We start from the raw sequence: 11793 nt of genomic DNA on the forward strand, positions 1-11793 counted from the left end.
TCTTTGTTTTGGCCTTTAACAGCAAAAGTGACAGTAAAACAGCAAAAGTGAGAGTAAGAAACTGCATGTTGCACTGCCTCAGTAGTTTGCATTTCAATTACCCAAAAACAACACTTAAAATTGAAATGTACTGTGATACAGCAGCTTATACCAGGTATCAATAAACAAACAACAAAACAAAACCTAAAGTATCATAAGCTCATAAATTAAAATAAAAATATTAAAATTTTCAAAGGAACATATACAAAGGATTGTGCCGGATCAAAAGAATGGATGCATATATTAAGACTGGCAAGATAACAGAAAATAAATACATTTACATTCAGGAATCATCTTAAGAACAAAAAACAAGTTTCCACTGTTGAAGGTCAGTGAAAATGCATACTATAATACAGACCAGTCGAAATGTTGGAAACAAAACATTCAGGCAGGATTACTTTCAGTCAATTCCAGTTTCAAGACTTCATGTACTTCTTCAAACACTAGACTTCACATGGTGCATTAGTATGAGTGGCAAATTTGAAACAAGGAAATGAAGTGAATGTATTATTTCAGTAAATTTGTAGATTACAGCATTTCTTTACCTGCCTTTCAGAATTAAGTTCATCGACAGTAGCATACTTTAAGTCTGGTCTGAAAGGGAATTAACAGCATGTAAACAATGAACTTGTAGAAACAAATAATAATAATAATTAAAAAAAAAAAGTACCCCTCACTTCAACATTACTAAAAAATAAAAAAAACCCTGTGTCTGCTACGTTACCGTGAACCTTAAACATTCCAAATTACATTTTTCCAGAAACAGTTCATGTTGAATTATTGACAACTCACTACAATTAAAGATTTCAAAACTAATTTCCAGTGTGATACTTCGTATTTTCTCCAGTGACGCATTGTGTGTCTTTTACATCATTTAGCTGTGTGATTCCAGCACCAGCACTTTGCACTCGCGTTTGGCGATTTTGTCGAGAGATAAAATGCTCCGCTCAGGGGGGAGGTAGAGTGGCCGACCGACAGGAGAGCCGACAGGAGGAGTGATTGCACGCCGTTCCATAACACTGCCTGTCCTGAAATGAGAAGGAAGTACTTAACAGTTTCAGTCTATAAAGAGACAGTGGGGATTTTGAAAACCCATTTAAATCCCCCTTGGCAGGGAGAAAAGTGCATTTGGTGGTAAAGCAAAATAATCAGACTGAAAGCATCTAAGCATTTTAATCTCAGACTGCGTCCAAGTGAATTGTTGCATGGTTCAACTGCAGTGAGAGGTGATTCCGCCCTGCAGGAAGTAAAGCAAACATGCAGTGTATGAGTCGTGGCCCATGTGGGGTTTTTTTATGCATTTTGAGCTGCTCAACTGAGAGACAAAGTGCAAACTGAATCAAAGGAGAGATGATGTGCTGCAAAAATGTCAATTTAATTTTGTTATTTTTGAATGAATGGGTTTAAAAATATATATATATATATATATATATATATATATATATATATATATATATATATATATATATATATATATATATATATATATATATATATATATATATATATGTTTTGGTGGTGATGTTTTTGGTGGTGGTGGTGGTCGGGGTGCTTGCGTTTTTCTTATTTAATTATGTGCATCCTAACAAAAACAAACAAACAAAATGTATTACTGATTTTACACAGACTCTGACTCAACAAACTGATTAATAGGTGTGACCACCCTTTCCATTAATCCTATACACACAAAATCTGTCACTTTGTCAATGTGTGTGTGTGTGTGTCATACCTGGTAAGGTGGGATTTGGAAGGCTGCTGATGGGAGAAGGATTGTGAGCGACCCAGGCTCAGGCTGGCCTGGTGTCGGTCCAAAATGTCTCGTACAGCAGGACTGGATGGACTGTTCTTACGTGAGAGAGGACGGGCTTCAGGGGGAGGGTTTGATACAGATGCTGTAAACTGCAGCTTTAGCTTCATGTGCTGACTCAGCTAGAAAAGGGGTTGTAAAATGAAATCAGAATAAGGGATAAGGAATAATGGGAAGTATTTCAAATGTCCATGTTGTCCACTGATAAAAACCTAATTACTCTGCCTTCACTTTGTTATTTCTCGACATGGAATTAACAGAGCCTGACAGTGATCTATTTCTGCAGCAGAAACACATATTACCTCAAACAGACCAGCTTTAAGTATCTGGAAGGCCACAGACACAGAGAGAGTGCTGCCTTTGCGACAGTAACCAAGGTTACTTAGAGGAGAATGACACACTACAGCATTTACTGCTGGGTCCTCCTTCTGCCCACGGCCTATAGGGAACAGAAAGAAGGATGAGAAGATTAGCTGTAAAATAAGAAAATTAAAAAAATTAGGACATAAGTGGAGTAAAAATTAACAGTGGTCTCCTGAGCCTGACCATTTTGAAACAGTCATGATGTCTAGTTTCATACTTAACCCAGATTTTAGTTCATCCACATTTCCTTCTTCTTTTTGAAAGGCATATACCTATGGCTTATTAAGGCAGGAAACCCTCCTGACCCAATAAACCTGACATCAGTTCATCTCAAACACGCACACATGTGCACGCACGCAGCAACAAATACACCCAGTGATGTCTAAACAGAATCATTCCCTTACATACCAGCAGTAATAAAGCACACTTTACTGACATTTTTACTTCTTTTAAAATTATCCACTTTATAGAGCTGTCTAATCTATTTTTAACACGTCTATACTTTAAGTGTCTGAATATTTGTTTTATTAACAGCTTCCTTGACAGCCTGTTAAAAACTTTTCTTAGCAGTTTCTTCTCATCTCATAGTCTAATACGGTTTCTCACCTTTAACCACTTCCCTTTCTCACTTCTACACATTTAGAACATCTGCCTCTTGCTTCTCTCCACTGTTTTTGGTTCGCTGCACAATTCCCCCATTTTGAATGTCTCTATTATCCCTCCATTTATTACTCGAATATATCTCTATTACTTTTCAGCAAGCATGCAAGATATTTCTCTCTCTTTCTAACACACATGCGGACAAACACAAAAGATAATCATCAAAATTCCACCACGGAAGGTATGAACATAGACAACTATGTCAACATCAAACGGCCATCAGTGGTTCTCAAATTATCGTCATTTAGGATATGTCCCAGTTTCAAGAACTATTTTATTCTGTCTCGGTTCTGTAACCAAAGCAGTATGTTACCGGTTGTCACGGTTTAATGTTCAGTGACTAACTAACTAGAATTGGCAGCATAAATCAGATGACTTTTAAAATGTAACATTTTATACAATAACCTTTTTGTGAATAAAAGTTTTGCAGGAAGAATACATATACAACCCAAAAGACTAGAAATACAGCTCTTTTTTTTTCTCATCTTTCAATAGCCTTTCTCCTCACCCTCTGGTGTCCAGACGAGCCGTACAGCCAGAAAGTCCTGCAGGTTGTTAAGGAGAGTGTAGCGCACTCTGAAATGCTCATGAGCTCTTACAGCACTGGGGCAGCTCGCGGTCATGATGAAGTGAGGCCGGTCCAGTCTGATGCTGGGCACACTGTAGTGCGTGTAAATGGAGCTGGTGAACGGCAGCTTTGGGGTGGACCACTGGAGAACTGCTATCAGTGGCACCTCCAGACCCTGGGTCACAATCGGATGTGTCGTTTAATCTCATTGTTAATCAGTTCATGGAATTATTAGTACATAAATCTCTATAAATAAAAAAAAAATCACATTTATCATATTCTCAACACACACCTCATTAGAATCATCATGGGCCTGGTCACTGAGCTGTAGCTGAAACAGGAAGTTTTGCTGCTCCAGTGCACTAAGCATGCTGGGAAGGTGACTGGACTCACTGTCCATCCTGTAGAAGGATGCCATGGCAACCTCACCTGACTGATGGCTAAAGGAATCACCAGCCAAGGACACAGGTTACATACTTGAATTATTTCGCATGCTTTTACAGTAGTTAAAAAGTATAAATAAATATCAAATATAATAATGCTTTAATTCTTTTTTTTTTGGTGCAATTTGAGCAATTTACGTTCCATTGAGTTGTTTTATACTACTTTTTCTCTCTGACTTTATAGAAATGTACATGTAGGTTAATTACTCTTATATACTTAAAAACAATCATTTAGTAAATAAAGACTAATAAGCTCATACCACACATTGTCGACCAGCAGCACGGAACCATCAGGCATCATGGGTAAATAAGAGGCATTGAAGTTGGGCAGAATTCGGACATCATGCACACACACCTCCTCCTGGGAGCTTCCGTTTAACACTGACATACACAAACAGGATGTGGAATACACAGTAAAGAAAGTTACACATATGAAACACTAAAGCACAGCAACATCCGCTCATCTCCAGATGTGTAAATGCTGACTTACTGCATTTCATGATCACAACAACTATATAAATGTACAGTTAATTTTACACTGAGCTTTTAGACAGGCTTTTGCTTTAGCCACTGTATGATTTTGCATGCTGTAGAAGCAATTTTATTTTTCCAAATTAAACTTATAAATCTTGAAGAACCAAACCTTATTTGTTAACCTGTAACAAGCCACAGATTTAATGAGACGTGTGCATTATGCTTCATTACAAGGAAATTGAATAAAATCAACAAACAATCGTTTTTGGCACTCTGTTTATACAGAAATGTACATAGAAATATAGTCATTGAGTTAAAATAGCAATTCAAAACTTGATGAACTGTATGTAGCTACACAAGAATACATATATTCTGCATATTTCATTATTTACAGAGAATAATATGGTAATAAGCTTTCCAACATACCTTTAAGTACAGTCAAGTGTTTCCCAGACACAGTCATCTGCTGACACTTCACTGTGGGTGGAGGAAGGACGTTTAGAGTGGTGCTGACTAAAAATGGAAAATAAGGGAGAAAAATTAATTCCAGGACCGTTTACTCATTTGAAGAGAAAAACATATACCACTGGGCAAAAAATGAAATGTTAGGTCTTCAAAAATTCATGAAACTAAAGCAACTGCATTCCCTTTTATGTCACTTTTTACTTGTTTGCTTTTTCTGCAGTGAATTGGGTTCTGAAAACAGAATCCGGAAAATGTGCTTACCGTAATTTCCGGACTATAAAGCGCACCCTTGTATAAGCCGCACCCACTGAATTTTACAAATATATATTTTTTTTTACATAAATAAGCCGCACATTGTGTATAAGCCGCAGGTCTACACTGAACTAATGAACTTTACACAGGCTTTACCGAAAGACAGTGTCTGTTACACGGTGTAACGGGTGAAATATGTTGTGGCTCCTTTAAGAGCAGAGCAGCATTTTGGGAACAGCACCCAAAATGATCAACAGAGAATGTGCATTTACCTTGGGCTTTAAATGTGTTGAGGTCCTGGCGGAAAGTTTGGCAAGGGCTCTTCTGCTGAAGAATGCTGAGGTAGCCATGTTCCTGGATCTCAGCCTTTTCCTCCTCCTGCTTCCATACAGTTACTATGATCTGGACAAAGCACAAGCAAAATAAACGTACAATTCCTGAACCAATATTTTTTAATACTACCAATAACACTGTGTGCCACCTCTAATTTAGGATAGTTACATTTCATAATGAGATGGACACAAGTCTCATAAAATCAATATGCTGATGCATCATCATATTTAATTCAATTTAATTCATTTTTATTTGTATAGCGCTTTTAACAATGAACACCGCTTTACACAGATAATGTGGTGATAAAAAATTTAGGGTTAGTGATGGTAAAATACCAGCCGCTTTCACAAAAGAAAACTTTACCCTTCGTTTATGCAACACAGCGCTTGTGTGGCATGGAAGTACTACAGGGATGCACAAGCACACGAAAAGAGAGCACACTGGTGTCACAGATGAAGGCAAAACATCAGCACAGTGAGCAAAAAGCTGTATAATTCTCATCTTGTAAAAATTATACAGTTTAATGAAGTGCTATTTTGTAAACTGTTTGTTAACTTTAGGACAGTCGCACTGGATCTGTTCTGTCACGACTCGCGAGCATCAGGTTACGCAATCAGCGACATAGTGATGAGTTCAACTATAACACTAAATCTAAAAACAACAAAAAACAGCAGCAGTAAACGAGTACATTTTTTGTCACTGTTGTGGGTTTCAGCGAAAGCTTATGCATTTATACACCAATTCATTTTTCTTTCTTTCTTCCTTTTTTTTTTTTTTATTTTATCAGGCCTGTTAACTTGCTGCGTTTCTCCGTTCCGTTCTCTTTTTATAGCATTTGTCCACTACAGTTAACTTCTGTTTTCAAATGTGATTCACTGCAGCTTTACTATGTTGCTTGTGCATGCTTGTATATTTAATTTGTGCATATATAATTTAATTATTATACAAAACTTAATTAATTATATATTCTAGATACTAGATATTTATACCTTCAGAACAGAACAAAATGTCTTAATTTTTTAACAAAAAATGTCAAAACAATGTTGTATATTTTATATTGATAATGGTTGTCAACTTGCCATTTGCCATTACCAATGAAAACAATACAAATATTGATTTACACAAATTGCTTTACAAATTGCATACTCAAATGCTGCTTTTTGTTTTGTTTTGTTTTGTTTTCCCAGCATGTGTGAATTTGTTCAGGAGAAATCCCCCATACAGCCACAACAAATTCCGGAGTAGAACGGGTGCTTTGAGGACGGATTGGACTGTAGTTGGTGTCGGCGGTCTGCTGCACTGACTCAGGAGTGCAGTTTGCTTCTGATCATCATCACTGTACCCCACAACATTGTATATCTGCTTCAAATGGACATTTGGTGCAACCCAGATGAGGATGGGTTCCCTCTTGAGTCTGGTTCCTCTCAAGGTTTCTTCCTTATGCCATCTCGGGGAGTTTTTCCTTGCCACAGTTGCTCATCAGGGACAAACATACTTACAAAGAACATATTTATGTTTAATCACCACATTATCTGTGTAAAGCTGCTTTGAGACAATGTTCATTGTTAAAAGCGCTATACAAATAAAAATGAATTGAATTGAATTGAACAAATTAAAGATAGTTAAACTCAATATGTGGCTTTTCCATTTTGTAAGTACACTTATATACATAAATACCCTGAATTATGGGTATATGTAGTTACAATAAGCCAAACAAGTCCTTTAAAATATTTTTATTTTGTATCTGATTAATTGATTAATCGTAAAAATAATGGATTAATGGATTATCAAAATAATTGCTCTAATCACATAATCAAAGCAGAATACAGTGTTTAAATACACTGCACAGATCACCAAGTTTGTGAAATGTTTAAATACTTATTTAAAACATTACTAACAAGAAAGTTAACAAACAAAACTAACTGAATAAATAAGCAATTATTTCCCAAATATTTTCACCAGAGTAAACAGTATTCTGTCAAGTGAAGAAATTATCTTTCTGTTTAAATACCATGAGTGACTTTCACCTCAGGTGATAGAACAGATACTGAGCTAGATGATGCTAATGGAGGATAAACACACATAATTGACTTTAATTCTTAAGTTCTGTAAAGCTTTGAGACAATGTCCATTGTGTAAAGTGCTATAGAAATAAACGTGAACTTAATAATCAAAGGTGAAATGTATTTACTATTGTTAACTTATTACAATTCTTTATGTGAAAGCAGTGCTGTCACTTTAGGCGAGCTAGATTATAAATGTAAAGGTTATACACCCACTGAAAAGGAATCTTTAATTGTAAATATAATGTTTTCACTTCTGGGGGTAAGGAAGCATTAAAAATTTATTTTAGTTCCAAAAATCCTGCACTTTTTTTTAATTTAGATTATGATTTGGTCATGTGAAGATGTTTTCCAGGATACCACACACAAAGACCACAATGCTTTAAAATTATGGTAATCTAACATTTGAAAACAAATTAATATGCAAATGCAGTCAAACATTAATTACATAAACAGACCATTTTTAACCATCATTATATTATAGACTACATAGTGCAGCCTGCCACTGAGCTACGTTCAGGAACACACAAACTCACATTTCTAAACACAAAGTATGAAAAGATAATAAACCACAGGACACAACTGAAAATCCATGTAATTGACCCTAGACTAATCATATATGACATCACTCTTACCTTGACTTTAAGAGTGTTGACCGGGAGTTTATCCAAGGACACAGTAAGAGGGAAGATGACTTCATCATTCAGAACCATTGGCTCATCCACAGGTGACTGGACATGATCAAAAAGTGAAGAGACACATAACATAAAGGTTGAAAAGCACCCACAGCATTACTGTATGCACATAACCTGTTACTTGTCCTTGAAGAAAGAAAAAAAATGTTTGCACAAATGGGTGTAACTACAATTGACTGCTGTGCAAACATCAGAGCAAGGACCAGACTTAATTCGGAGTGTCATTATTCTCAGCTGTTTTTTTTCCTACATATGTTATAAAAGATACAAGTACAGTTTTTTGTAGCATGACTGCACCATTTCTGCAGCTAACACAACTTCGAAAATGGTCTTTTACACTGCATAATGAACCGTTCAGAAGGCCAAATGTTAAACCACAACCCATTTAGGAAACATCATGTATTCACCAGTCAGTCTGCAACTGCAGCCACTTTTTAGCTATGTGCAGATTGTACAGTGGAAAACTGATATGACGAAAGCACCACTGCTGACCAGATTCTTTTTTTTCTTTTTTCAGATGCTCCCATTAGGGTTCGCCACAGCGGATCATGCGTCTCCATACCCCCCTGTCCTCTACATCTGCCTCTTTCAAACCAACTACATGCATGTCTTCCCTTACCACATCCATAAACCTTCTCCTTGGCCTTCCTCTTTTCCTCCTTCCTGGTGGCTCCATCCTCAGCATTCTTCTACCGATATGCCATATGTCCCTCCTCTGCACATGTCCAAACAATCTCAATCTCACCTCACTCACCTTGTCTCCAAAACGCCCTACATGTGAGGCGTCCTCGTCACTCACAATTAAAATCTCAGCATCTTCAAGTCTGCCACCCTAGCTTTGCCTTTGCAGATACTCTTCTATCAGAAATCACTCCTGTCACTCTTCTCCACCCACTTCACCCTGCACACTTTTCTTTACTTCTCTAACACACACTATTATTTTGCACAATTGATCCCAGGTACTTAAACTCCTCCACCTTCTCCACCTCTTCTCCCTGCAACTGCACCACTCCACTGCTCTCCCTCTCATTCACACACATGTACTCTATCTTACTCCTACTGACTTTCATTCCCCTTTCTCTCTAGCGCGTACCTCCACCTCTCCAGGCTCTTCTTAACCTGCTCCCTTCTCTCACCACAAATAACAATATCATCCACATCTTAGTCCAGGAAGACTCCTGTCTGACCTCGTCCGTCAACCTGTTCATCACCACTGCAAACAGGAAAGGGCTCAGAGTCTATCCTTGATGCAGTCTAACCTCCACCTTAAACCAGTCTGTCGTTCCTACTGCACACTTCCCTGCTGTCACACTGTACTCACTGTACTCTGTCCTGCACCACCCTCACATACTTTTCTGACAACTTCCTCATAGGATACCCACAACTCCTCTCTCGGCACCGTGTCGTACGCTTTCTCCAAATCCACAAACACACAAAGCAACTCCTTTTGATCTTCTCTATATTTCTCCATCAACATCAACATCTTCCTCACAGATGGTCACCTCTTCCCTCAGCCCGGCCTCCACTACTCTTTACCATAACTTCATGGTATGACTGAACAACTTTATTCCCCTGCAGTTACTGCAGGTCTGCACATCTCCATTATCCTTAAAAAATCTGTACCAGCACACTCCTTCTCCATTCCTCAGGCATCCTCTCACCTTCCAAAATTTTGTTAAACAATCTAATATAAACTCCACGGCCATCTCTTCTAAACATCTCCCTGCTTATACTGGTATGTTATCTAATTTGAAATCTTTTATTTCTACTATAATAACTGTGTTTCCTAGTAATAGTATTCAGTGGTCAATGGCAAAAGGCAGTACAAATATATTATGAGTGTTTTGTCTGGGAATTTGAAAACCATATAAACTACTGATTACTGGCTCCAACAGCTGACTTTTTTTTAACTCCAGGTTAAACTAATGGTTCTTTCAAGCCTTCTGATAAAAAAACCTGACAGGATCTTTAAAGTCTGGTGTAAAAACTCCAACAACACAGTTGGACCTGATGCACATGTCCCAGTGCCATACTGACCTAAACATGCCATTACCATGTCAGGTATCATTTCTGCAAACTTCTGCACAAAATAATAGCTCACCATATACATTTTATCCAGTCAGTAAAGCTTCCATAGTGCTGCCTAGACATAGTGATGGATCAGGCAAAGGATGGTGAGACCAATTGTACATCGAGCAGATACACCACAGTGTAAACTCACAAGGTGCACCGGCATGGCAGGTGTACCTGATGAAAGGGCAAATGAAAGCTATGTGTACCTAATAAAGTGCAGGGTAGGGTAGGGTTTCCTATCGTTTCTCTCTTTCATTCACACACGCTTGCATGCTGATCATTTAATAGATACCGTTGATACAGGTGATGGTGATGGTGGCTCACCTGCACCGGAGCTCTGCGGAACTCCCGGGATCCGTTCCCGGGGTTGTTGTGTATAAGAAGCAATTTACACTCCCTAAATCCCCGGTATGTGGCGGCTCCTCTGGATGAGCAGCTCGCCGCTCCGTCATCATCACTCTCCTCCTCTTCCTCCGCTCCATCGTCTCCGGATCGGTCCCTGCCCCGCGCCCTGCTCTCCCCCGGACACACGCTGGCGAGCGCGCGCAGAGACGTGGCCAGATCCCTCCAGCCGCGGCCCGCGCGCTCCTCACTGCACCCGGAGCTCGAGCCGCTCTGCGCGCGCAGCACCAGCAGGAAGCGCACCGTCTCCCCTAGATAGAGATGACTGCGGCGCGGCAGGGTGCGGTACCGGGCCGGGTCTGACAAGTCGGTAATGGCCACGGCGGGGAAATACATGAAATACTCGCACTGCGATTCCATCATCAAAACCATGACCGGGGTGTTATTATTACCGCGAAAGCAGAGCGCTAGCTAGCTAGGCTAATAGATCCGGGTAGCCTGAATTCAACTAGCAGGAGGAAAAAACATCCTCTTCCCACACATTAATCTCTAATTGCCCTCTCTCCTGTAGGCCTATTTATTTTTTAATTATCCGCAATAAATACAATGGAAATACACCCGCCATGTCGTTGCTCTCTATACAGCCTCTGCGGTACATTCAAACAAGCAGATAGGCTTACTAATCGAATGACAACCGTTTACATTTAAGAAACTGTAATACGGCTAGGCAGGATCAGTAGATTATCGAAAAAACAATCCTGTCCACAATCCTAAACAAATACAGTACAGTACAGAACTGTCTTCTGTTGGACAAAATCGGAATTCATTATTTGCTATGTATACATCAGTCTTTATTTCCAGTCGTGCTGTTCTGACCATCTGCCAAAGCACTGGAGTATCTGTTTGAGTAGACCCTCCTTTATCATTTTTCTGCAGCTTTCAAATTATAGTCTTCATCCTCCCTATTAGGTAGGGGAAAGCTAAATGTGACCTGTGACCTAATTGTAGAGAAATTGGACACAAATTGTATTAAGGATTTGGGTTTGCCACTTGCTATTTTACTCCAGGAAATAAAGGTGTCTAAGATATTGATGGTAAATATAGTACTATAGTAAATATAATTTATCTTTTATCAGCTGGAAAGGATGGTAGTGGTGGTCCATGGGCAGTTTAGCACACTGACCTGAGTTTTGGAGTTTATTAAAATAGATTTTCA

At 38.7% G+C, this 11793-nt stretch overlaps 1 protein-coding gene across 1 annotated transcript; it reads right to left on the reverse strand.

The window, feature by feature from the left end:
• Positions 1–261: 261 nt before the first annotated feature.
• On the reverse strand, positions 262–11232 carry trappc14 (trafficking protein particle complex subunit 14). The gene is made up of 10 exons (XM_046851884.1): positions 10560–11232; positions 8103–8198; positions 5344–5473; positions 4781–4867; positions 4141–4261; positions 3730–3877; positions 3378–3612; positions 2149–2285; positions 1769–1968; positions 262–1067 (listed from the first exon to the last, which is right to left on the reverse strand). The coding sequence occupies exons 1-10, from the start codon at positions 11007–11009 to the stop codon at positions 914–916; spliced, it is 1758 nt and encodes a 585-aa protein (XP_046707840.1). The 5' UTR covers positions 11010–11232; the 3' UTR covers positions 262–913.
• Positions 11233–11793: the final 561 nt, after the last annotated feature.

The sequence above is a fragment of the Silurus meridionalis genome, chromosome 6 (assembly GCF_014805685.1).
Source record: "Silurus meridionalis isolate SWU-2019-XX chromosome 6, ASM1480568v1, whole genome shotgun sequence".
Taxonomy (NCBI): domain Eukaryota; kingdom Metazoa; phylum Chordata; class Actinopteri; order Siluriformes; family Siluridae; genus Silurus; species Silurus meridionalis.